The sequence below is a fragment of the Cricetulus griseus genome, chromosome 7 (genome assembly GCF_003668045.3).
Source record: "Cricetulus griseus strain 17A/GY chromosome 7, alternate assembly CriGri-PICRH-1.0, whole genome shotgun sequence".
Lineage (NCBI taxonomy): Eukaryota > Metazoa > Chordata > Mammalia > Rodentia > Cricetidae > Cricetulus > Cricetulus griseus.
This window is the reverse complement of record NC_048600.1, coordinates 119,465,480-119,493,043: the sequence shown is the minus strand read 5'-3', so window position 1 is coordinate 119,493,043 and position 27,564 is coordinate 119,465,480. Positions and strand designations below refer to the sequence as shown.

Sequence of the window (27,564 nt, the reverse complement as noted above, 5' to 3'; positions counted from 1 at the left end):
GATACCACATTGTATTTAGTTTTCATCTATTTAAAAGAATGGTGTGGGCAGGACTATAGCATTGTCCTAATATTTAAAATAATGTTAAACCTTGAAGTGGTTTGAGAATGGTAAAGGGTTATGAAAAGTTTGAACTCTAGGTAAAGCCTCAGGAAGTCAGTCCTGGGAAGAACCTAGCTTTAAAAAAACAAACAAACAAACAAAACCCAACCTAAGTTAAAGTAACTTTCCCAAGTGTTTGTGCCACCAGAGAGAGAGCCGCCATTGAGATGGCTGGAAATGTGCAAACACCACCTGATCTGACTTGATCTTCACCTCTCTGTTCTTACCTTGCTCACACGGTAACCCTGAGTGAATCGGTCAGTGCCAGCACTTCATGCTTAAAACCGTTCATTGCAACAGCATAAACTGAACTTGGGAGTCACGCTTCAGGCACGTACAGTCAGGCTCCTGCCTTTCCCTCCACCGTACTCCTTCGTGTCTTCCTCACAGGACTTCCCTGAATCTTGCTTCTTCGTATGCTGTTCTCTGTCTGGAGCGTTCTTCTCCCAGGGCAAGGAAAATGGCAGCTCTTTCCTCAAAAAATAGTGCAGGTGTCCCTGGTGTCAGTGCCGGTCAGCAGCTCTTGGCAATACTTGTTACATGCAGTTGTGACTTACCTTCCCCAGTGTCTGACTTCAAGGGCAAGGATCCCTCCTTGTTCTCCTGGTTAGCATGGGATGGGTCTAGGGAAGGTACGAAATGAGTGATCTGTCATGAAAGATGGCATCTTTGAAACGCACTGAGCTGTGGGTGAATAATTCATTACTTCCTGCCTACCCTCCCTTTGCTCTGTCCACCCTGACTGGAGGGCACATTGGTGGTGTGTTTTACATTTTCCTAGAAGATCACTGGAAGTAAAATAGGTAGCCATCTGGTGTACTGCGCTGCCTCCATTCCAAAGTTACCTCGAAGAATAAAAACTATTCTAAAAATCATCTATGGTTAGAGCAGAAAGTATTTTTTAGGGTAAAGATTTTTTTTTTTAATCATTTGGTGGCATTTTAGCTGCTTTTCCATTTAACCCATGGGCATTTAGTTTATTCCTGGACATTGTTTTTCATCTGTAGTAACAGCTGTCGCTTCTCACCCCAGGGCTTCTGCCCACCCACAGCAGACACAGCAGTCCCTCGGGGCACCTGACCCATAGCCGCAGCAGCAGCAAAGGCAGCGTGGAGGAGATGATGTCCCAGCCGAAACAGAAGGAGCTGGTGGGCAGCGTGCGTCAGAAGGTGCTTCTCGACTACAGTGTGTACATGGGCAGGTGTGTGCCCCAGGACGACCGAAGCCCCCACAGGAGCCCCGTGCAGAGTGCAGAGAGCAGCCCCACAGCTGGGAAGAAGGTAGGCTGCCAGGCTTCATATGTGAGGGAGTCATGCCAGGCCTCCCTAGTCCAGAGTCCAAAGATGTGGTGATGAGCTAGACATGGAAAGGCATGCAATCTCACAGAGCTCATCACTTCAGAGAGGCGGCACAAAGCGAGCACTGGGTGTCAGGACGGACTGAAGCTGGGTTAGAGGCAATAGAGAAGGGCTGCGCTACTGATTGTGCCATCCAGGTCCCTCTGAGGAGGTGGTCAGTGAGGCACAGTGATACATGCTAGAGGGACATTCCAGAAGGTTCCACAGCAGGAATGCAGTTGGGATACTCAAGGGATAGCATTGAGGCCAATATGGCTGGACAGTAAATAAGGACGAGGGGGGGGAGGGAGGGAGAGAGGGGGGGAGGGAGAGAGAGAGGGAGGGAGAGAGGGAGAGAGAGGGAGGGAGGGAGAGAGGTAGCAGATGTGGAGTGGGGACGGGGCCTCTTAAGGTCTGTTCTGAGGGAGAGAGGAGGGCTTAAACAGGGAGTGCCTTTGTTCTAAGCTTAAGTGTGGGAGGGAAGGAGTAGGTGGGAGCCATGGAGGGTGGGCTGAGATATGGAGGGTTCTAGAGGGTAGTTGAGAGAAGAACCAACTGGTTTTACTGATGGACACATGTGGGATGTGAGGGGAAAAAGAGGCAGAGTGGTGCCTAGCAACAGGCTCTAGGTAGGAAGGTCATAGAGTCACTAGTAATAGAGTCTGATGCCTTAGCCATCTAAGGCAGTCAGTCCTCTGCTTTGTCGCTGCTTTTGAAGATTTAGCATGAGAATGACTTCAGAGTGTAGCAAGCTGGACATTGACTTAAACTGTCACTCAGGATACAATTGTTAATACATACTGCCATATACCAGACTGTCTGGGCACATCAATAGAAATAGTCGTCCCCCCCCCCAAATCCCCCACAAACTAGGTCTCTCCATTATGTTGATGGGGAAGCTGAGCTGAGAGACGTTAGGTGGCCTGGGTACCCAGCTGGGTGCTCTGCAGGCAGGGGCTATGCCTCAAGATGGTAGGGCACAGCAGAGACAGGAGGCCTCTAGTGCAGGCTGACTTCAGAGTGATCCAGCAACACAGCAGTCACAGCAGTCAAAGGGCATCAGGGTCATAGGTGAAATTATGTACATTCCATTATTTAGCAGCCAAAGACAGAAATCTGGCCACGGCCTCTTGTCTTGTAAAGATTTCTGTCTTTAATGAAGAACTATGATGCTTCCTCCTGTACCTTTGGCTGCCCCTTGGTTTACTTCTCTTCTGTGTGGAGGTAAATGAAGACCTGACCTATATGAACTTGAGCACAAAGACCATGTGCCTCTGCTGGCCTCAAGCTCACTGCCTCCACACACTCTGAATCACCAGCTCTGGTGGAAGACTTCCCTCTAGGCTAGAGTAGGTCACTGCTTCTCCTCTAGAAGTGCCCTATTTGTTTGTGACAGCTCCCTCTTCCCCCCAGTCCCTTTATCCCAGGAAGTCTGTTATTTGAAGAACAGAGGCAGGTGAGTCACTGTGAGTTCAAAGCCAGCCTGGTCTACATAGTGAATTCCAGGACAGCCATAGTGAGTTACATAGTGAGACCCTGCCACAAAGATGGATGGATGGATGGATGGATGGATGGACGAACGGACAAAGAAAGAAAAACTCAGATCGTCAGGCTTGGTGGCAAGCAACTTTACCTGTTGGCCCAAGAGTATTCTTTTTAGTCACTGAGGTAGGAACAATTAGATATCCACAGGCAAAAGAATGAAGTTGAACTCCTGCCTGGCACTCACTGCAGAATTACCTCACAATGGTTACAGACCTCAAGGTAAAGGGCAAAACCATAAAGCATATAGCAGAAGTAAATCTTTTTTTGTTGTTGTTTTTTTCATTTGTTTGTTTGTTTCTTGAGACGGGGTTTCTCCGTGGCTTTGGAGGCTGTTCTGGAACTAGCTCTCATAGACCAGGCTGGTCTCGAACTCACAGAGACCCGCCTACTTCTGCCTCCCGAGTGCTGGGATTAAAGGCGTGCACCACCACCACCTGGCCTAGTAGAAGTAAATCTTTGAGTTAAATGAAACCACCTGAGCAGGACATGGGGTACACATCAGTAACTTTGGCACACTGGAGACCGAGAGAAGAAGAACATGGGTTCTGGCTGCTTAAAAGAAAATGATGAAGTAAATAGAGAAAAATACAGACCCTACTTATGACCACATAAGCAAACAACCAAAGAAAAGTAAATGGGGCTGGAAGGAATTCGTGTTGGTCCAGGAATCCCAAGACCATGTTCTTGGCACAAAGAAGATTTTATTTGCTCCAGGGGGACAGAGGGCAGGGAATAAGAGACAAAGACAGGAGCTAGAGGTTGTGGGAGAAGGGGAAGGGTTATCTGTCCAGGGGTGGGGAGGAGGACAAAGGACTACCTCTGGGTAGAGAGGGCACAGATGTGGCCCATAGGAAAATGGCAGTTTATAAATGTTAGGATGAGGCATTTAATTTTAATTGGGCATGTGGTAGCCAAATAAGGGAATAGGCCTCAGTGGCTAGCTTTAGGAATGTAATCTAATAGTTTTTAGCAAATCAGAGGAAATGTGGGAGCAGGGCAAGGCCTGCCAGAGCCGTGTTTGCCATTCTTTGGCTGGCTAGCGTCCTTTCATGGGTTCCACCCAGACTCAGGCCTTTGGTGCAATGAACAGTACCATCAAGAGCACTTAAGGAGGGCTAGCCAGATGGCTTCATGGGTACGGTGCTTGCTACCAAGCCTGGTGACCTGAGTTCAATCCCAGAAACCACATAGAGAGCCTTCCTCCTACAGTTAAATAAAAATAAAACAATAAAAGCAATTTTTCGCCGGGCAGTGGTGGCTCATGCCTTTGATTCCAGCACTCAGAAGGCAGAGGCAGGTGGATCTCTTATGAGTTTGAGGCCAGCTTGGTCTACAAAGCAAGTTCCAGGACAGGCTCCAAAGCTACACAGAGAAACCCTGTCTCAAGAAAAAAAAAATTTTTCAAGTTAACAGCAAAACCAGGAGCTAGAGAAATGGCTCACTGGTTAAGAGCACACACTGTTCTCCCAGAAGACCTGGGTTTGATTCCCAGCACCCACATCAGGTGGCTCACAACTGCCTGTAACTCCAGCTCCAAGGGATCTGACACTCTTCTGGCTCCCTAGGCACCTGCACATGTGTGGCACACACACCGACACACATAAATGAGCAAAAATAAACATAATAAAAATAAATCTTTTAAAAAGATAACCCATGGGCTGGAGAGATGATGGCTCAGTGAGCCATCATCTCAGTGAGCAATGGCTGCTCTTCCAGAGCACCGGGGTTCAATTCCCCCATACCCACATGGCAGTTCACAACTGTCTGTAATTCCAGCTCCAGGAGATCTGGTGCCCTCTTCCAACCTCTGTGGGACACATACACATAGATAATAAATAAATAAATAAATAAATAAATAAATAAATAAATAAAACCCACAGAGTAGGCAAAAACATTTGCCAATTGTTTCTCTAATATTGATCAGGCCCGGTGCCACAACCCTGTAATCCTAGCACTTAGAAGATGGGGGCGAGAGAATCAGAAGTCAAGGTCCATCCTTAGTTACAGAATGAGTTCAAGGCCAGCCTGGGCTACATGAGACTCTGTCTTATAAAACTATGTTTTGGGGGTGGGTGGAGGGAGCCAAACATGATCTCACTATATAGCCCTGGCTGGCCTGGGACTTACTCTATAGACTAGGCTGACCTCTAACTCACAGAGATCTGCCTGCCTCTACCTCCAAGGACTGAGATTAAAGACACAGGCTCCTACACTGATCCATTATGTTTTGTAAACTAGTGATACACTGGAAAAAGACCGAGACTGGGCTTGGTGGCACGTGTCTATAATCCTAGTACTCAGGAGGCTGAAGTAGGAGGAATGCCAGTTTGACGTCACCCTGGGCTTGTCGGGGCAGGGGTGGGGCATGGCAAGGGCGTGACTGGGCGGCAGCAGGGCTGTGAAAATAGAGTGAAAATGTTTCTGTTCTGTCTGGAAAGAGAGATCGTGCATGTGTTCTATAATGAATATGCATTGTTTTAAATCAGGAGAAGCAAGCACACAAGCGTGGAGAAGGTGTCCTATGTGTCTGCTCTTGGGCCAGGCTACCACATGTCACCTAGAGACAGCAGCCCGGCATGACCAAACTCAGGGGCAGAGGCTCACTCTCTTTTAGCCAAAAGACACCCCTGGCCTCCCACAAAACAGAGTACATGTGTGCTATGTTGGGCATAGACATTTGTTTTAAAACACAGTACTTCCCAAGAACTATAGAGACAGTCTCGATGGCCTTGCTTCAGCCTTGGAACATTTGTCTCCCCAAACATTATCTTTGGAAGCTTGGGAGATTACCCTTCCTGACCATGGGGAGGGAGGAGGCAGCACAGTGAATATTCTCCTCACAGCCACAGAGCAATATTGGGAAGTGTGCGCACATTTATTCTTTGGGCTTTAAAATTTTTATGACAGTCATTGGGAATAGGTTCTAGCAATCCATGGAGTCCAGATTTCATTCGGAAAACCCTTTGATGCTTTGTCAGTATTCTGCAGCGTTTGCAGAGGCCTGCCTTAGCTACAGGAACTGATAAGGAGGAAAACAACTTGCTCATCAGTTCCTTCAGACATTTTGCCCCATCATATGCCACTGACTTAGACATCATTGTAAAATAGCCTTTGTTTCTTGCTGCTTTTTTTGGTGGAATTTGTTTCCTGTGAAAAATGAGCATTATAAAGAAAGGCTGGTAGAGGGTAGGTGCTCCCTCCTAGAAGGGACAAGGTAGCCTCCTCTTCCTTGTAGCCCACAAGACTAAAATGACGTGGATCTAACGTGAATAGTGGTGTCACTGCCTGAAAGCCTGAGGATCATTTTCCTCAGACACGTAATGTTTCTTCAGAAGTCTGGGCAGATACTCTGCTGCAGTTAACTTCAGACATGCTGCACATGTTACTCTTGACCTGAACATGGTAGCACAAAGTGTGGGGTGGGGGTCAGCACACATACATGTGCACACACGTGCATGCACGCTTGTGGCATGATTAAGAAGTTGAAGACGCCATCAGGTGGTGGTGGTGCACGCCTTTAATCCCAGTACTCGGGAGGCAGAGACAGGCAGATCTCTGTGAGTTCGAGGCCAGCCGGGTCTACAGAGTGAGTGCCAGGACAGCCAGGGCCACACAGAGAAAAGCTTTGCCTCAGAAAACTAGATCAATAAATAAATGTTGCTAATGCCAACTTCTGCCCTTCCATCTGATCTTGGGGGTGGAAAATGCCGTGGTCAATGTCTAAGGACGTCAGCACCAGGGAAGTACACATAGAATTCTCTAGAGTGAGGTAGAGCCACCTCTTCTAAAATGGAAGGATCAACAGGTATCTTTTTTTTTTTTTTTTTTCAAGACAGGGTTTCTCTGTGTGGCCTTGACTGTTCTGGAACTCACAGAGATCCGCCTGCCTCTGCCTCCTGCGTGCTGGGATTTAAAGGCCTTCACCGCGACCACCCTTTAAACCAGGGTGTTTTAAAAAGCTTTTATTAGTGTGTGTGTCTGTGTGTGTGTGTGTCTGTGTGGGTGAGTGCCATGTGGAGTGCTGTGGAAGCAGAAGAGGTGTCAGATGGCTTTGAAGGTTGTTGTGAGCCACCAGTGAGTGCTGAGGGCTGACGTGCCTCCTGTGGAGACAATTACTCTTAATTGAGCTGCCCCTCCAGCCCCTTTGTTTTTAGTGAGTCACTGACATCCATAGGAAGCCCTCGAACACCTGGATTTGAAGGAGTTTAGAACATGTCCTAGTACTGATATGTTGCTGGAAAATGGAAGTGAGCTCCCCACTCCTAGTTCTCACAGCGAGAACTGGCACAGCTGTGACGTGGCATGGGGGCTGAGCAGTCTGTATGGCTCACGTGAGTCAGACCCAAGTCCAGGCTTCAGAATTGTCACATGACATAGACTGTGGGGGTCCTCACAACCAGTCAGACCTGCCTTGGTCAGATCATTGGCACCTAATGACCTGGGTGTCATGCCACTGGTCAGGCACATAGCCCAGGTGGGACAGTCAGTTGCACAGAGCAGGTCACAGTGGCACCTATGCACAGGCACAAGGCATGAAGGAGAGGACTGTGGACAGTGTGTGGCCGGAGCCCAGATGTGTTTCTATAAATCACAAAGGGAAAGCATGAGCAGTCCTCAGGCTCCTGCACTTTGAGATCTTTTGATTTTTCCTCTCAAGCACTTGCTTTTCTGAGTAAGGCTGTAGTCTAACTCAGATACCTCCGTAAACGGCTGTCTCATCTGTGGGACATTCACACCCTCCCTCCTCATGACTGTAAGTGGAGAACCAGAGTCAGGCTGCAGTCATGAACTAGGGACCACTCATTCCTCAGATGGAAGTGGGGTTCCTGTCTTTCTGGGGTATTGTGGTGCATGAATGTGGTGATCTAGAGTCTGCTGTTGGCCTGTGTGCAACCATGGTCAACAGCGCTAATTCTGCTGCCCTTGTGAGTGCTGAGCCCACCAGCACATGGTCCCCATCAAACCTCAGGGCCCCTCACAGCTGCCGCTGCTGCTTGTCTTCCTCCTCCACCCTCACCTCTAACCCACTGTAGGCTGATTCCACAGTCTAGCGACCAGCCCAGGACTGGTCACAGCAGATGTTTTAGACAGATTGTGTGTGGGTAGAGGAGTGGACATGAGGGTGTTTGCTGGGCTGGGCCGGGCCGGGCCTGGAGCAAACATGTGTCCTGAGAGCCATGTGGACCTTACTCTCTTTTTTGTCACATGCTGAGAAGGCTTCAGGAACTCCTAACTCTGCTAAGTTCAGTATCTCAGAGGTAAGGTGATGCAAATGTCAGTATTTTTAAGCACCTCAAGAATGTCTTGATCTTTCAGGGATCAGGCCAAATTTGAGGCCTGGCCATTGAGAAACTCATTTCCTCCTGGATGAAGATGGGCTCGACAATTGGAGGCCCAAGCCTAGCTGGGGGAAAGACAGGCAGGCTTTGATAGCTAGCTCCAGGTTAGTTGGGAGGGGGCCATGGGCAGGGCAGGTTGTCTGAGCTAGTGCTGTGGAGTGTCAGCTGGATCATGGGAGGACTGGCAGAAGCAGAAAGCAGACAAAGAGAAGGTTGCAGCTGCAACAGCCAATTTCTTTTCTCCTTTTCTCACTCACCAGCACCATGTGGGACTTGTAATTTATAGAGAAGATGCACAGGTCACATGTTCTGTTTCTATAGGATGGGCTTCGGAGGCTTTATGAAAATAAGCACCTGTCTGAGTATCCAGTTGTCTGATAGCTAATTTGGTCTCTTTTCTTTTGCCAGTTGCCAGAGGCCCCACCCACTGAGGAGGAAGAACAAGAAGCCTGGGTGAATGCCTTGCTCGGAAGAATATTTTGGGACTTCTTAGGCGAGAAATACTGGTCTGATCTGGTGTCAAAGAAAATCCAGATGAAACTCAGCAAAATTAAGGTATCGCTTTTCACACGAGAGGCCTCTGATTCCCTACATCTTCGTTTCTGGACACTCTGTCTGTCCCCTTAGGTCTGACGTGAAACACACCCTGATTTAAACATACTGCACACACACAGCACATTTGACCTGGGTCACAAACTGACCTTGATCTGTGACTAAGTATCTGGGGACTGAGTCAGCTGTCCTGATTGCTTTTTCTAGTGTTACTATGTCATTATCCTCCCTAGGTGGTCCTCTGGAGCTTGTTTAGGAAAATAGGAACTCCTGTAGCTGATCTGAGTTAGAGACAACTTAAACTGTCCGCCTGTTTGCAGTAGCCCAAGCCACATGGAAATGTTAAACTGGGTAGGACCCTTTCTCAGCTGCCTGCCCTCCTTCCCTCGCTAGGACAGTTAGTGCTCGCTCTAAATGTGTCTGCCACTGACCTCTGCTTTTGGCCAGATGTCTCTTTGTATTGGACTCTCTCTTTGCTGAAGTTACACTCCTAGTGCTAAGCCACGTCTGCTTGGAAATGAGTTTAAATTGCCTAAGGAGTCCTCATGACTGTCATTAAAGGACATGTTTGCCAATCAGAAACCCTTGGAGGTCCCGAGAAGCAAGTTTTTAGCCTGCTGAAGGCCCAAGGAAGAGCACTTTGGTCCCTGAGTCTCCACCAGGAGTCCTGTGATCAGGAGCTCATGTCCTTGGCTCTGCAGTCTTTGGGTCATAGATTCCTTTGAGAAGCAGAACCCTGTGAATCCTCCTAGAAGAGAATACACTGGTGAAAACTTTGCAAGTGCCCTGAGGGAGCCAAGGCCTCCCGGGCAAGAAAACGTCACAACAAGATGAACTTAGATTTGAAGAAGATGTGGACACAAAGCAGCTTCAGTTTGGTTTTGGTTCTTCCTCCGGGCAGGAAACAGAATCTGTCTTCGGCTTAGCTAAGCTATGTCAAGTGCTATGTGCCTTCTACAGACCAGTCTCTGCCCTTCCCCAGCTCTCCAGGGAAGAAGAGAGGCTGGCTTCTGACCTGAAGAGATTTTAGAGCAGGGCTTTGGGAGGGCCCTTCAACAAATGTCAGGCAGTTAACATCCTCAGGGTGGGTTGAGGGTTGACCTGGCCCCTGCTGGCCAGGTGCGTGGGGACAGTAGTCACCATCCCTCCTTGTTGGAGGAAGAGATGTCAGCAGCCACCTAATGTACACATGACCTCTTTGTCACCTCTGAAATGACAGAGGCTGGAGTCCCAGGTCAAGTCACATAGAGCGGCTGTCCCTGCCCCTTTCTTGGAGACTGGAGAGCTGTACTTCCTGCAACAAGAAGAGGACAGACAGGGCTTGCCTGAGTTCCTACCAGTTCCAGAGGCATGGAGCAGTCTCCTCCAAACCAGGAGTGGGAGGTCACGGGGCCTCTTCCCAGTGGAGCAATTTGAGAAAGAGAAAGTTTAGGGAAGTCGTCTGCTTCCATTGGTCATGTAAGCTCCTGTGGTTCACCAACTTAACCTCCTTCTGCTTTTTCTGGTCAGGACTAAAGGTTAGGACCGGAGCAAGTGCCACAGGTCAGGCTTGGGAAGGCTTTGTCCTTTCTCTTACTGTTCCTTCCCTCATCCCCACCCCCTTCTGAGCTGTTCTTCACGGCATTGCCCTAAAGGCCAGAGAAGACCCAGGCAGAGGAGCCAAAGTGCAGAAGGGTAATGCCAAGTTCTGCAATCCCAATCACCACTGTTGCACGCCATGATGACTTGTGTCAGCTGAATATTGCATCTGGTACCCAGATGTGGCCTTAGGCAAGCAGAGTTTCTGCCCCAAAATCAAGTAAACTCTTTGTCTTGGCCACTGCTGCTCAATACATCTCTGGGATGCTTGTGCCCATCAGCAGATGCTACCATTGCACACAGCCTGATGATCATCTGCAAATCAGAACATACCCCGTACATCTGACAGTTCTGTCCCCAGTCGAGTTTGCTTAGGAGGGTAAGGAACATAAGCCTGTTCCTGGTTTCTGGTTGAGTGGCACACAGGAGGGACCCTCTTGCCTTCTTTGGCAATGAAAGAGGCTGATCCAGGAGAGAGCTGAGTGAGACCAGCTTAGTTGGAGATGTGCCAGCTTAGGGTTAGGTAGACCAGAAGGCTCTGCTGGTCCGCCCACCCCAACATTCACCATGCTACATCCTCAGGCCTGGTGCCTTCAGGCCCTGCCTTTGTCTCAGGACCTGTCTTAGGTCCTTCCTTTGCCTTTTTAGCAGCCAAAGGGTGCAGGATAGGGTAGGTGTGGCACGGAAGGAAAGAAACAATTACATTCCTACTGTGGCATGGTGTACTTGATCCCTTAGAAACGCTGTTGGAGGTGACTATGCCTTGGCTAGCCCATGGAATCTCTCTAACCTGTCAGACTTCTGAAATGCTTTAAACCCTGAGTGGCAATTACAGACAAAAAGCCCTGTGGCAGCCAGGTGATGGTGGTGCACACCTTTAATCCCAAAACTCAGGAGCCAGAGGCATGCTCTGTGATGTTGAGGCCAGCCTGGTCTTCAGAGCGAGTTCCAAGGACAACCAGGACTACACAGAGAAACCTGACTCAGAAGGAAAAAAAAAAAAAAAAAACAGGAAAAGAAAAAAGCACTGTGGCAAGTGTGTAAGGTGTGGCATTCTTGCTTGGCCAAGTAACATTTTATAGGTTGACTGAGAAGTCAACACATCCACATTGATGCTTTTTGGGGGGTGTTTGTCTAAGATAGGGATTAGCCTGGGCCAGCTGAGGTGAGGAGCTGTGGCCCTCCCTGAAGGGACAAAGATGGAAAGCAGTTTATCAGTCCTCTGGCAGGAGAGCTGTGAGGGGAGAGCTGCCTGTCTTAAAGGAGGTCAGGTTTCACTGAAAGGTGAGGACAGATGCTAAGAACATTTCTCCCTGCACCGTCCCTCCCCTGGCCACTGGTGTACCCTGAGGACTATATATAACCTGTAGCTAGAGAGACAGTGGATAATGACTTCGTGGGCACAGTCTGCACAGACCTCAACTTTCAGAGCAGGTGGAGCAGGATGCCTGGGAGGAAGACAGAAATGGGCAGGCAGCCCAGCATCACGGGATGGTGGAGTTGGGTTTGGGACTTTAGTTTTTATTTGCCCAGTTATTTTTAATCTTGTGGTAAATTTACCTGTCAGAAATGTAACAATTTCTTATTCTCCATTCCTCCTCCTTCCCACCTGTGTGACCTCCACCTGGCAGGTCTCAGGTCAGGTCCACTCCTTCTCGAGGCCTCCTCACCTCCTTAGCCATGATGGCCATCCCTGACCAAGTTCACACTCCTCTGTCCAGTTCCTGCTTTTTTGTTTTTGTTTTTTTTTCAAGTCAGGGTTCCTCTGTGTGGCTTTGGAGCCTGTCCTGGAACTCACTCTGGAGACCAGGCTGAACTCAAACTCAGAGATCTGCCTGCCTCTGCCTCCCGAGTGCTGGGATTAAAGGTGTGCGCCACCACTACCCAGCCTAGTTCCTGCTTTGCGAAAGTATAGCATTTGTCTGCTCACTTGTTTCTGCCTCTGTAGTTTGAACATAAAAATGGGAGCCAACACCTTACCTACTCTCTCCTCATTCAGACAGTATGTGGTCCTCTGGCTGACCTTAGTGTGGGTATGAGCTTACTAATGTGTCTCATTCACTGTTTGTTTCTTTTCTCTAGCTCCCCTACTTTATGAATGAGCTAACACTGACAGAACTTGACATGGGTGTAGCTGTGCCAAAAATCCTTCAGGCCTTCAAGCCTTATGTTGATCACCAAGGTAACTCTTAGTGGACTAGAGAGGAGCTGGCCATTTATATGATTGGGGTTGAAATATTCTCTCGATGTAGTTTTGAAAATTTCTGTGTGTGTGTGTGCGCGCGCGCGCGCGCACGCGCGCGTGCGCACGTGCATGCATGCATATGTATGTGTATGTATGTGTTGTAGGGCAGAGGGAGAGGTTGCAGGGCAGGTGGAGAGATGTGTGTGCTGAGGTCAGGACAACTCTATGAAATTGGTTCTCTCCACTACCTTTAAATGGGTTCCAGGGCTTGAACTTAGATCTTTAATCTTGCATGACAAGAACATTTGCCCACTGAGCCATCTCACCAGCCATTTTTGTTTTGTTTTGATTTTGTTGTTTTATTGTTGTTGAAATAGTCTTGCTGTGTAGCTCAGGCTGCTCTCGAACCTCACTCTGTAGTCCAGTTTGTCTTTGACCTCATGATCTTCCTGCCTCAGCCTCCCTAACACAGACATGCACCACCACATCCTACAAGTGGCTGATGTTTACCACAGACAACGTAGGAAACTGATTGACGACAGATCTAGGTTCGTTCTCCCAACTCCAGTCTACCAGACTGTTACAGGGTCTTTTCCAGCCCCAAGACACCCTTGAGCCAGTTGGTGGGGCCTGAGCTTTTGTGTGAGTTGTGGCCCTTGCCAGGGTCTGAGGCAGGGAGCTAGGTTTTAGCTGCCTCTCCTCTCATGGGCCCTGACCCCAGGAGACGCTGCCTCTCCACTTACACCCTGCTTCATCTGCTGCACCTTCTAAGTCCTGAGATCCTCGACCTTCGTGTCTTGCATCTTTACCGTCCTTACACTCTCGTGGTCTTGAGGATTTGAAAGACGGGACACATATTGGAAGGCAGTATTTCAGGAGCAAGTCTGTCTGCTGGAGCCCAGCTCTCGGGCGTGAGAGTTTAGGCATGCCATGGCACAATATTTATGCCTACTCTTGTGGATGGAGAGAAAAAAGAATTGATTAGAATGTGGAAGGAGTATAAATAGAATAATGATGCTGATCACAGCTTTCTATGTCTTTTATAGTATGTGGCTTTAAAGGATATCAACAGGGAGGAGTTAGTATGCAAGAATGTAGTAATACACAAAAGATGAGTGAGCCTGGTGGACAGAAAGAGCTGCTGTTGACACCTGAGGAAAACCTTACCAGTTCCCTCTTCCCTCACTGCCCCCTTCCTCCCTCTCTCGCCCTCCCCTCTCCCTCCTCTCCTTCCCCGTCCCCTCCCTCTCTCCCTCCCTCTCTCCTTCTATCCTTCCTTTCTTATTGAGACAAGGTCTTGCTAGGTAGCCCAGTGGAATAAACTGTCTATCCTCCTGCCTCAGCCTTCCAAGTGCTTAGGTTACAGGCATGTGCAACAATGCCCACTCAGCTTCCAGTTTTAGTATCTGTTGTCAAGGAACTGTGTTTAACATTATTCCAAGGTGGCCCAGGAACAGAGTGGTGGGTAGTAAACCCAGCTTTCTGGGAGAATGACATGCATTTTGAAGTCAATGTTTTGTAGAATTAATAGGATATAGAACAACTCTCTTTATGACTGTCGATCACATTTAGTGAAATCATTATTTTTGAATATTGAGTGAATCACAGCTGTTACACACTGTGAAGAGAGTGTTCTGTGATTATACTCAGCAGCTCTGTGCATCCCTCTAGCAGGGTTGAGCTGACAGGGCACACGCACTGATCTTCAAGAAAGACACATGTCCATCTGGTCCTTTCACGAGGAGATCACTTACTGTAACCCCTCAGTTTTGTCTGCACCTCAATTAGACTGAGTCCTGCTGGGGTTGGCCAGGTACACAGAGTAAAGCTAGAAAGAGATTTGGACTCTGAAAGTGGTGTACTTGTTCTAACCTGACACAAGGTTGGTTGTTGTAGCCCCACCTTTTTTTTTTTTTTTTTTTTTTTTTTTTTGGATACAGTACTGTACACAGTATTAAAAGGTGTGCCACCACTACTTTAGCTGTGTGGCCGGGATCTTCACCCCATCAGTGTACAAGTGCAGGGTTCTCCTCTGACCCATGACCTCTGTGCTGCCCTTTGCTCTCTGTCTCTTCAGGAACCGACTAGTAACAAGCTGTAAATTATCAGCTAGCACAAACTTTCTGAGAGCTAAGCTTTTAAAAGTAAATATTGTAGATGCCTGTTGGGGTTTCTCACACGCTCACAGTCTCTCGAATCTCAGCACCACCCTTTCCTGGGTTAATAGAAATGTCTAAGGACAGGGCGCTGGGCAGGGCACAGCAGGCTCTGCAGCATCCAAGAGTGTCCCTGCGGCTCTCAACTGTACAGCAGACACGGGGCTGCTTTGGCAGCCTGTGAGGTTAATTGGAGACCTAAGTCTTGGGCTTCTTTCCTGGTTTTAGGAGCTGGGGGTGAGACATTTCAACTCTGCAGATCAAAGCCTTGCTGGTTTGAATCCATTTGAAGCTTACTCCTTTCAGGGTAAAGTGTACAGAGGTCTGCCTGCTTGTGTGACAGGGAGAGCACATTACCAACAAAAGGAACAAAAAAGACATGAGGCCTCTGGGGTTATTTGCATTTCATCAAATTAGGCTTTTCCAAGCTTTTGAAGGATGCCTGGATAATTGATGCAACTGTGGTTGATTACTTTCCATGTTGTGCAAACGATAGAGTATGCTTAACCCAAACTTAGGTGGCAGTCATACTACTGAGGGACAGGATCTCATGGGACTGTTGTCCTATATGTTGTCCACTATTGACCAAAATCATCATGCAGCAGCAGCAGCAGCAGCAGCAGCATGTGACCGTGTGAGTTTGGGGTTTGAGATTCCATTGCTCTCAGGAGAGCCTTCCTTTTTAGGGAAATTGAAAGCTGGGGTGACTTGCTAAAGCTGACCACAGGTGTAAATGAAAGCTTGCTTGCCTGGGTAATATAGCCAAGCCGAAGCTGTAATAGAGTCGCCTCCTGTGGGACCCCTGTGCCCTTTTGAAAAGCCCCTCCTGGGGGCAGGAAAGATGGCTCCTAAGGGCACTGGGTGCTCTTCCAGAGGACCCAGTCTCTAACTCCAGTTACCAGGACCCAGTGCCCTCTTCTGACCTCAGTGGACCCTGCGTGCACTTGGGTATGCAGACATACAACAGGCAAAATACCCATACACATAAAATAATAAAAATAACTAAAGAAAGAAAACATTAAGAAACAAAGAAAAATCTCTTGTGGGTCACACGGGCTGCTCAGGCTGCTTGAATTATTCTGTCTTAGCCATGCACTTTTAAAATTTTAAGACAGGATCTCTTTGTGTGGCCCTAGCTGGTCTAGAACTTGCTATGTAGACCAAGCTAGCTTCAGACATGCAGTGATCCTCCTGTCTCTACCTCCCAAGTTCTGGGATTGCTGACATACTGCACCATGCCCAGCCTGCCACTCAACTTATGAAGCAGTGCAGAATGTCGTTTTCACTGCCATCCCCAGAGTGACATGGCTGAGCTCAGAAACCAGAGCTTCAGGAGAGTTCCCGAACCTCTTTGCTTCCTCACCCCCCACACAGAGACTGGTGGCACCTACCCACCTGTCATGAGTATAAGTTAACACACAGAAGGAAATTTAGACAGCACCTATTGTTGTTATTTTACTATTACCGCTGCTGGAACGCTTAGGACGTAGGTTTAGGTGGCTGTGGGAAGAAAAGGCAGTTTGCAGCTGGGTGCAGTGACATAAGCTGGTGGTCTCAGCACTTGGAGATTGGTGGGAAACAGGAGGATCACCGTAAGTTCAAAGACAATTTGGGCTTCATAGTGAATCCCAGGCCAGGCTTTGCTGAAGAGTGAGTGAGACTCTCAAAAACAGAAAAGGCCTGGAGTGGTGGCTCAGTGGTTAAAAGTGTGCCCTGCTCTTGCAGGGGACCAGGGTTCAATTCCCAGCATCCACATGGCTCACAACTGCGTGTAACTCAAGTTGCACAGGATCCAATACCCTCCATAGACAGCATGCACACATATGGTGCCCAGATATACATACAATCAAAATTCTCATGCACATATTTCAATTTATTTTATGTTTATAGATGTTTTGACTACATTATGTACACAGTATTGTGAAATACCCACAGAGGTCAGAAGAGGTTATCAGATCCTCTTGGAATTGGAGTTACAGACAATTGTGAGCCACCATGTGGGTGTTGGTAATTGAACCTGGGTCCTCAAGAAGAGCAGCCAGTACTCTTAACCACTGAGCCATTTCTTTAGCTCCTTCTAAAAAGGTTTTTTTGTTTGTTTGTTTGTTTGTTTTGTTGGGTTTTTTTGTTTGTTTGTTTTTTCAAGACAGGGTTTCTCTGGGTAGCTTTGGAGCCTATCCTGGCACTTGCTCTGGAGACCAGCTTGGCCTCGAACTCTGCCTGCCTCTACCTCCTGAGTGCTGGGATTAAAGGTGTGCGCCACCAACGCCCGGCCGCCTAAAAAAGTTTTCTTAAGGAGTGAGAGAGATTGAGATTTAGATTGTGTTAGCCTTGACAAGACAGGACTTTATGTCGGATGGTTGTAAGGTAGGAAGAGCTACAGAATGTTGTACAAATCCATTCAGGTTGAGGAATTGCAGTTTTCCTGGGATCTGAGAGCATATGGCACCAGTCTGCTTGCAGGAATAAAAGTCACTGGGGTGGTCTGGAGCTGAGTAACCCCAAACATCCAACTGTAGGTGGAGTTTTTCGTTGAGACCGTGATCATCTCTGTTCCATCAGCCACTTCCCAAATAACCACTCAAAGACTTCTTATTAACTGTAAATGCTGAGCAGATAGCTCAGGCTTATTACTAACTAGCTTGTACAATTTAAATTAATCCATTTCTAATAACCTATGTGCTATGCCAAGGCTCGAGGCTCCTGTATGACTTGCTTCCTTTCTGGCTGGCTATCCACTTCTCTAACTCCACCTCCTTTTCCCCAGCATTCTGGGTCTACCCCAAAAATCCTGCCTACCCATCGGCCAATCAGCTTTTTTTAATTTTAAACAAAGAGAACAATACCTATTTACAGTGCTCAAAGATGGTTCCACAGGCCGGGCGTTGGTTGCGCACGCCTTTAATCCCAGCACTCAGGAGGCAGAGGCAGATGGATCTCTGTGAGTTCGAGACCAGCCTGGTTGGTCTACAAGAGCTAGTTCCAGGATAGCCTCCAAAGCCACAAAGAAACCCTGTCTCGAAAAACAAAACAAAAAACAAACAAAAAAAGATGGTTCCACAGCATCCAACCTTGATAACTTATGATCAGATGCTCCTTTTCAAGTTTTGTTCCCTGGATGCCAGATGTTCCCTTTCAGAGAGGGAACCAGCTAGGCATAGTTAAAGGACAGGAAGAGTCAGAGCAAGGGTCTTGGGACTCTGATACCTTCTGGGCTGTTGCTGTCAACTTGACACAAAGAATCTTAATGAGGAACTATTTCGATCAGGTTTGCCTGGGGCACATCTGTGGGGGGTTGACTTGATTGTTGATTGAGGTAGGAAAACCTACCTGCCCCTGACTTTGGGTGTGGTGCTGTGAGTTCCTGCCCTGGCTTCCTTGCTGTGATGGGCTGCAGCCTGGAATTACAAGCCAAATAACCCTTCTTTTCCCTGCTTTATATAAGTCAGGGTATTGTCACAGCAACAGAAGTGGTGCTAGAACACTTGGCAAGCAACAGGTGCCCTGTTCACGAAGCCCCAGAGTCAAGACCAGTGCCTCTGATAGTAAGAAGATGGAGCTGCTGTGGGAAGCCACATGCTCTCTGTGGCCATGGTGGCGAAGTTACTGAGTCCATGGGTTTATTAAGGAGGAGAAGTGGGTGACAGCAAACACACTCACAGCCCCCCATTCTTGTTGTCCACCTTACCTCGGGGGACATGCCGTCATGGGTATTCATTATCACTTTACATTGTAGCGAACTCCACCAACTGATAGAGGCCACCTTTCTTCTTTCTTCTTCTTCTTCTTCTTCTTCTTCTTCTTCTTCTTCTTCTTCTTCTTCTTCTTCTTCCCTCCTCCTCCTCCTCCTCCTCCTCCTCCTCCTCCTTCTTCTTTCTCCCTCCTCCTATTCCTCCTCCCCTCCTTCTCATTCTCCTTTTCTTTTTCCTGATTTTTTGAGACAGGGTCTCATGTAGCTCAGGCTGCCCTAAACTCACTGTGTAGCCAAGGGTTGTTCTCCTGCCTCTGCCTTCCTAGTGCTAGAATTACAGAAGCATGTCTTCACATGTGTCTGTGGAATACAGAGGCTGATGTCATGTATCTTCCTCAAGTGCTTCCTCCGCATCCTATTGTTTAAAAACTGGGTCTCTTACTGAATCTGGAGCTCACCAATTTGACTAGACTGACTAGCCAGCAAGCCAGCTGTTCACCCCTCTGCGATTACAGACATATTATCCAGCTTTTGCCCAGGTGCTTGAGAATCAGTCAGAGCCTCCCTCGGCTCGTACAGCAAGTGCTTTACTGAGTAAACGAGTCATCTCTCCAGCCCCATCTTTCTTCTTAACCGTGTGCTTCCTGAAGACGAGCTCCTTACACCTTACAGCACTTTTCAGTCAGGACGGTGCTGAGAGCTCAGTGGCACTTTCTGGGTGTAAGCTGTCTTTTCTTTGGGGCACCCCTCTGAGCAATAGTGGTGGTGGTAGATGCCTTTTCCCCAACAAAGATGGAGACTGGAAAATCAGCCACCCTGAGTGCCTGGCGGGGCCTTGTACAAAGACCCTCTAAAGTTCATTATGTTCATTGTCATTTTGTTGTTTTTTCCTTGGGCACTGCTAGGGTAACAGCATGTAGCTGTCTGTGTTCAGGTTAAGGTGCCGCTTGTGGAACAGCGTCTGTCTCCATCTTGACACTCATTTTCCTATATTCTCCTAAGGCAGAGTCAGGCTTCCTCGTTGCTGTTCATCTGTTGGCCTGGTACATAGCAGTGGGGTGAGGTCTCTGTTCTGAACTGCACATACTCAGCTTTTCAGGGTGCTCCTTGCCTGCCTAGTCATTGAAGCTTTTTTTTTTTTTTTTTAATGTAATAGTAAATAGTTCTTTTCTGAATTTGCAAGCATATCATGTTTAATTTGAAATATTTGTTGGCAGTTTATATCAGTTTCTAAGTTTTCAGCCCATTCTTGATTCCATCTTAGGCTGTGTTGGGCTTCATGAAACGCAATAAGAGGTTTAAAACCACACACTGGACAGGGATATAGTTAAGGAGGTAGAATGCTCACCTAGTGTGCTGACAGACCTGGGTTTGATCCCCAGCACTCCATGAGCAGAGCCTGAAGGTGACTCGTAATTCCAGCTCTTGGGAACAGAGGCAGGGGAAACAGAAGTTCTAGTTCATCTTTCACTACACAGCAAGGTTGAGGCCATCCTGTAATACATGCATCCTGCCACAAAACAACAACAAAACGGAATTAAACACAACAAAGCCACCAGAAATATCTGATCATATCTAGGCCTCGCCCTGAGATAGGTTTCTGGATTTCTGTACAGTCTTTTCCCTGTGGCAGCTGCAGCCAGAACAAGAGAAAGGCTGAGCAGGCTGTACTGGCTGCTGGCTCATACAATCCTCTCTCAAGATAGTGTGTAGGTGAGGGCGCTGTACAAAGGTCGAGAAAAGTGCAGTGAAACTCAAGCCCTAGTCCATGTGATTGGCCTCCAAGCATTTCCCTTGGCCTTTCTGGTTGTGTGGCTGGGGCCTGGACCAGCCTGTGTCCATAGTGCTTGGTTTTTTTGTTTGGTTGGGTTTTTTTGTTTTGTTTTGTTTTGTTAACAAATGCCAGCCAGATGGCAAGGAACTAGAGAAATGACGTGGTTAAAGAGCACTTTAAAGACACCCATCACTATAGCTATAGGAAATCTGGTTCCCTAATGTATTGACCTCTTCCAGAGGACTTTTTGAATTCCAGTACCCATGTTGGGTGGCTCACAACCACTTATAACTGAGCTCTAAGGGGATCCAGGTGCCCTCTTCTGGCCTTTGTGAGCTCCTGCGTACCCCCCCTTCCCACACACACACATACACACCACCCCCACCCCACACACCAATAAATTTGGTAGGGGAGAGACAACAAAACTTCCCATTTGGGAAGAAGTAAAGTTTTGATGCCTTTAGTATGACGACAGCTTTCAAAGGAAATGCATGCCATTAACATTATTTGGAAACCTGGCTAAGATTTCCAAAAGAATTTACTGTGTCCTTTTTATATTGAGTTAAAGTTCATATGTGGCCCTTTGCACTGAGCCCTCCTGGAGGTGATGAAGTACTAAATGTCTTTATGAAACAGATGCGCATTTAATTCCCATGGTTACAGATTTTGAAGAGTAAGCTAAGTAGTGATTTTTTTAACCGCTTAATGTAAGCTAGAAAGGAAGCAATTTTTCCCGCAAAGAAGATAATCACTCTTGACCTGTGTGCCACTTAATTAAATCAAGTCATCCATGGAAAACAATTGTGTTCAATAACAGGAAGGATTTGTTGAAAATGAAGTGGGAATTGTTCCGCCTTCGAGAAGAATCGCACCATTAGTACTTTGGGCAATGCTTTTATCTGGAGGCGAACCTCCTGGGGGAGGGGCTATTGACTGCAAATGTTGCCAGTATGGAGAATGGTTTGAGATTAATTTCCTGCTTCCTTTTACATATTGTCACTTGTCTTAGGAGGATCTATAAAAATTTACTAACATTTAAATAGCCACTTGAAAGAGCACATTTTGATTAAAAATCTATGAGATCTTATGGAGCTCCAAGAGTGAAAAACCTCTCATGTAGCTTTACCTGCCAGGCCATCCCCTCCTGTGGTGACCTAAGATTGTGACCATCTTTGTATACTGTAGACACTGGTCCAATGGCCATCCTGGTGGAATTGGATTGAGCTCATCATTGGCAGTCGTACCCTTCTGACAATAAGTTCTTAAACTCATGCCAACTGGTTCCCCAGATTTACCTAGCTACCTCTGGAATCCTTTTGTTTCTATTACTAGATAATTTCCAGAAACAAAAGGGTACTAAAAATGTAAGAGTTTGGTCCTGGAGGCGTGCCTTGGTGGTCAAGAGCACTTGTTGCTTTTGCAGAGGACCTGGGTTCAGTTGCCAGCACTTAGACAGTGGCTCTCAGTGCCAGTTGCAGGGGCTCCGACGTCGTCTTCTGACCTCTAGCACCAGGCATGCACATGGTACACATACATATATGTATACAAAAACACTCCACTAATAAAATAAATCTTACCAAAAACATCTAAAAATTTTGTGTGTATGTGTATGAGAGAGAGAGAGGAGCGAGAGACTAATGAGTTTAAACTATTTTTTTACAACATTATTTATTGTTTGCAGGGGGGAGGGTAGGATGGGTGGGGCTTGCGCATGTGAAGGTTGGAGAACAACTTGTAGAAGTCAGTTTGCCATGTCAGTCCAGGGAATCAAAATCAAGTCATTAGGCTTGGTGGCCGGGGACCTTTACCTGCTGAGTCATTTCAGCTTATTGGGCACAGGTGAGGGAACTTACAGGAGTATGAGTGACTCCCAAACAGCTACATTACTGCAGAGTCCCAGCCTACTCATGACCAAATCATGGCAACTGCCTTACGGAGTCATTCATCTCCCAGTGAAGTCTCCTTATAGCGCAAACTGCTGCCTGTTGGCCACCCATCCTGGCAGTGCTGTGTCAAGCCGTTTCCTTTTGGGCATGTTTTCTTATTGTGAGGAGGAGAAACCAGAGAGAGAGAGAGAGGGAGAGAGGGAGAGAGAGAGAGAAGATAGGGTCCTTGAAAGTGCTACACGGACATTGAATTCACTGTGACCCCCAGAATGAGTTGCCACGCTTATCACTGCCCGGCATGCAAAGCGTCCAAGTCTTTTCCTCATATATGCCGAGGGCAGAGCATCCTCACCCTCTTCACACCTCTGTTGCCAGTGCAACAGTGTGGACTTTAACTAAGAGTCTGGGAAGATTTATGTGTATGAGTGTTTTGCCTACATGGATGTGTATGTACCACATGCATGCCTGGGGTCCTTAGACGTCAGAAGGAGGTGTCAGATCTGCTGAAACTGGAGTTACATAATGACTGTAAGCCATCATTTGGGTGCTGGGAACTGAACTCAGTTCCTCTGCAAGAGCAGTAAGTGTTCATCATCATTGAACTGTCTTTCTAGTCCTGAAAATACAAGTTTTGATACTGTAGCTTATACTCGTATTTCTTGGGAGGTAACAAGACAAACAGAATAAAATGAACCTTTTTTTTTTTTTTTTTAACTATCTCTCTAGGACTCTGGATCGATTTGGAAATGTCTTACAATGGGTCCTTTCTGATGACTCTTGAGACCAAAATGAACTTGACCAAACTAGGTAAAGAGCCTCTTGTTGAAGCCCTGAAGGTTGGAGAAATTGGCAAAGAAGGGTAAGGGGCTATATGAATTTACTAACAATCTTGGGGGACCAGCCTCTCCCTGCAGCCTGGGAGAAGCAGGTCAGGGTGTGGGAGCCCCTGCATGGACAGCAAGCTCAGTGTCAGAGTGAACTTTACACCCAGCACCTGTTGGTGTCAGCACTGGCAGGGGAACACTGTCTCAATTACCTGGAAAGTATCCCTGGTGCAGACAAGCAGGACAGACACTCTAAGCATAAACTGGTCTGTGAATCGAATTCTTACTCTGAAGGCTGCTTCAGCTTCCAGCCATAGACAGCACTGTGTGGAGCAGATTAAGGTCCCCTAGGGATCTACCACTTTAATCACCAGGTCGGAATTATTTATAACGAGATGGTTGATTTCAGAGCTAAGAGGATGCTCTGAGAGTGTTCTGAGAAGCATTTTCCCGAAATAATACAATATTGATTTGCTTAGTAAATTCTTCTCTTTGTAGATAGTACATCTGTTCCCCAGAGTTAATCTGATTTAAAAATATTCCAAAATTGTGAGGTAAATAATGGAGCCTGATTTTTCCCCCCTTTGATGCTGGATTCTCAAACACCTTAAAGGTCGCTGTTCGGGCGACACACATCTAAATGATAATACTGTTTTAGCTGAGATAAAAGATGTGGCTGCTCCCATCTGCAGTCCCTAACCCTCTGCAGGAACAAATACAGTGGCCAGGGGCCACCACGGTGAACTAACTACTCTACAGACTGTATGCAAGTCACTGGCTCTTGGATTTTTTTGCCTAGTTACAGCTGATTGACCCTCTTTAGGTCTGTAGTATTGGTAGACCAAGAAGTTGAGTTGTGTCTTCAGGAACATTCTTTTGCTTAGATTATCTTGATTTATCCAGGTTATGCTTTGAAATGTTCCTGTTTTAATGATTGGAGAACTGCACCTGCTATATTGCACTCTAACCTGTATTTGCTATTTTCCTTTCGTTTTTCTATTTGTTAAAATGTATTTGGATTCGGCAATCTGTGGATTTGTATTTTCTGGTGAGTGGTATTCATCAATTCCCTGTGTGGCATTCCATACCCTGTGAGTGCTGAGCCTGATTTGGTCCCGTTTGAAGACATAAGAAATTGTCTTTTCATCATGTTCCCAGACATGAAGGCACAGTCCAAGGGCTCGAGAAGGCCAAGAGCAGAACAGAGGCAAGGTTATCCTGACAGAGAGTCTCCCTGATGTAGCCTGGAGTCAGACCCAACTTCTTGTCCCACTCCACACTGACCCTGTAGCTGAGCAGTGCCAGTCTGGCCTTGTGACAATCGAGTTGCACAAACACTGTGGGCAGAAGCATTCCTAGTCCAGTCTCTTGGGCTAGGAATGTAGCTCAGTGGGTGTGCAGTTGCCTAGCATGTGCCAGGCCCTGGGTTTGATCTTCTTGGGTTGTGTCTACACAGGGACAGAGCAGTCTTTGGTCCTAAGCATTTGAGTAAGGAGTCTTTCTGGAAACAGCCATGCCCCAGCATAGGGCTTTGGGGCTCTGTTGGAAAGATGAGTCATACATGTCAGGTGGCAGCACATCGCTTGTGGTCAGCCTTGTCCTTCAGACACTCCACAGTGACTGTTACCCATCTGGCTTATCATGGGATGCCATGCGTCTTCAGACTGACTAAAAAGACTCCCTTTCTTTAGGAACAAGGCTTTTATGGAAAAATGTATTTCTAAAACCATCTTTTTGTAGAAGAATCCTGTATGAAATGTGTATCTTCCTGTTGGGAAGATGTTAAATTATACATTAATATGTAATTGGCTATCACTTACTTTTCAGTGCAAAGAAAAATACAATTTATGCAGGGCGGTAGTGGTGTATGCCTTTAATCCCAGCGTTCAGAAGGCAAAGACTGGTGGATCTCTGTGAGTTCAAGGCCAGCCTGGTCAATTAAGGGAGTTCCAAGACAGCCTCCAAACCTACAGAGAAATCCTGTCTCGAAAGACAAAAAGAAAGAGAGGGGGGGAAGAAAGAAAGAAAGAAAGAAAGAAAGAAAGAAAGAAAGAAAGAAAGAAAAGAAGAAAGAAAAATACAATGTAAAAGCCACTTTTGTTGAGAAAAGGGGCCTCAGAAATGGACCCTTGGGGGAAGCTAAGGACTCTAGGCCCCTTCTTTATTTCAGCAAATGTTTCCACAGGCATTATTTGGTTTGGAGTTTCTAGAAGCATCAGAAGCCCCTGAAAGCCCATGCATGATACCAGAGCCTAGCTCCAGAAGCAGTTCTCAGATGTGCTTCCTTGGTTCGTCAGCCATGAACATAAGCAGCCACGGTGAGGCTGAGGCGAGGAGAGACAGGAGTCAGCCCACGTGGTGGCTGCTACTAAGTATCGGTGCCTTCCTTAATTTAATATCAAACACCCTAGGGTGGACTTCGTAGCAGGCCCACAGCAGCCCCTCCTCCAGGCCCTCCGTTTAGCCACCCCCACCTGTCCGGACCTCACACCACACTTGGGTTTGCTCCCACTGCCTAGCTTTGGCAGATCCTTGGCTGCATCCCACTTGGCTGCTTTGTTCAGTCCCCACTCAAGTGATTGTGTTCTTGGGGAGCTTCTGCAGTGATGCTGGTTGACCCGTGAGAAGTTCCCTCTTCTGATGGGAAGTTTGTTTATAGTGGTACCTTGTAGTTGTCCCGACCCGCAGGACAGCAACCTAGAGCAAGAAGTCCAGGGAGGGGAATAGAGACAAGAGACTCGAGAGAATGACCACAAGACAGGATTCTGATCAAGTGGCAAATTTTATTTTTTCCAGGCTAGCTTATATAGTTGGTAGTATGGGGTAAAGGGAAGGGGGAGAAGAGGCCAAGAGCCAGGTGCTAGTTCAAGCAGGATGCTAGAAAACTATAGAAGGAAGATGTTGGCAGGGTAAAAAGTTCATGGGTGTTGGGGAGAGGGAGGGTTACCTAGGTAAATGGTGGGGTGAGGGAGGGTTGCCTAGGTAAGTGGGCCTGTGGTTGGAACAAAGAATTGACGTCTGGATCATGTTGTTCCTTCTGGGTGCTCATGCTTCTAGAAGCCATTTATAATCAAAAGACAGTTCTATAACCCTGTGGCTTGCCAAGTTTGGCCTAAAGGTTCATGCCAAGCTGTATGGCTCCCAACAGTACCTGGAGAAGTTGAAATCTAGGTTGCTTTAGTGTGAAGTTGTTTCCCTTTGAAAAGCATGTCCACTGTCTGTGGGCGTTTATCTTTTAAGCTTTCACTTCCACAAGCAGCATGCCTTCTTGTCACATACTGTACTTAAGTCATTTTGGAGCAATAAGGCAATAATGGTCTTCAAGGGCTGGGAGTGTAGCTTAGTGGAAGGGCTCTTGCTTAGTATGTATGAAATCCTAGGCTCAATCCCCAGCACTGTGGAGGTGGAGGAGGTGCTGAGCAGTCTAAACCGCGAAGGGCCTTTAAATGAGTCAGAAAGGGATGCATCGTACTTGACAGATCCTTTAAATGGGCAATGGGGTGGTTTTGCAGTGCACTTGGTGCAGCTTGGGCCAGTGTGTAGCTGTATCTGGCAACCCCTCTTTGGCCCACTCTGCTGTCTCCCAAGCCCTCAGCCCCTGATGCTCCTGGGCGCCTAGGACACTAGGATTCAGCCTTATCCTAGGTGTGTGTGTGTCTGCATGCATGGGCGCACACAGCCAATGCATAGGACTGGTTTCTTATAAATAAAGCAAGTGAATGCATCCTTCTGTGTAAGGTCCCCTCCCAGGAGTATGATTATTTACTCTTCACTGAAAGAATTTCTTAGTCACTTTTTAAAATTGCCTATGGGGTCTGTGTGATTCTTTTACTTATTCCAAAATGACTGCAAATCAGCCTGCTTTACAGATGGTTTCAGAAACTACTGGAATGGGGCTGGAGAAATGGCTCAGCTGTTAGAGCACTGGCTGTTCTTCCAACGGACCAGAGCAAGTCCCAGCACTCACAGAGAGGCTCACAACCATCCAAAGCTCCAATTCTAAAGCCATCTGTTGCCCCCTTCCAACACTTGAGAAGCTGAGGCAGGAGTTTTTCCTTGAGTTTGAAGCCTGGGCCACATAGTGAGTTCCACAAAGTGAGAGCCCATCTCAAAAGAAAGAAAAGACAGAATCCATGATGAAATAATTTACTTTCTTTTGTGCCTGACTCCAGGCACATATCTCAAATGGTTTTTAGCAGAGACAAGTGTAACTGGAATGGGCCTGTTCAGTGGCTCTCTGAGAGGGTGGAACTCTTCTGGAATTCTGAGGTGTGTTGAAAGTCAGTAGTTTCTCACATACTACACATCTTTTATGAGGTTGTGTAGTGTATCTTTCTCTAAAATTCTTGATTACCTCATAAGGTCGAAAGCATAAAATGCACATTTAGATGTAAAAGCTGCACATGAGCTCAACAGCCAAAGGCCTAATTGGTCCTGGGTTCCACATCATACAGCTCCTATTTGGGTGATAGAGGTGCCACTTGGTCCAAACCAGAGTCCACAGCGTCGGGTCCACTGGAACCCACATAGCACTGTCTGAACTAGTCACGAAGCTACAGAATGCAGCTTGCTCTGATACACTGGAGCCTTGCTCT

General features: G+C 47.2%; 1 protein-coding gene across 2 annotated transcripts in view; it reads left to right on the top strand.

The window, feature by feature from the left end:
• Positions 1–27,564, top strand: part of Tex2 (testis expressed 2) — a 121,103-nt gene that overhangs the window by 83,921 nt on the left and 9,618 nt on the right. For both annotated transcript variants that reach the window (XM_027427809.2, XM_027427808.2), the window contains exons 5-8: positions 1,135–1,382; positions 8,732–8,878; positions 12,536–12,635; positions 22,872–23,004. In XM_027427809.2, the coding sequence (XP_027283610.1) occupies positions 1,135–1,382; positions 8,732–8,878; positions 12,536–12,635; positions 22,872–23,004 (628 nt within the window). The remainder of the gene's footprint in view (positions 1–1,134; positions 1,383–8,731; positions 8,879–12,535; positions 12,636–22,871; positions 23,005–27,564) is intronic.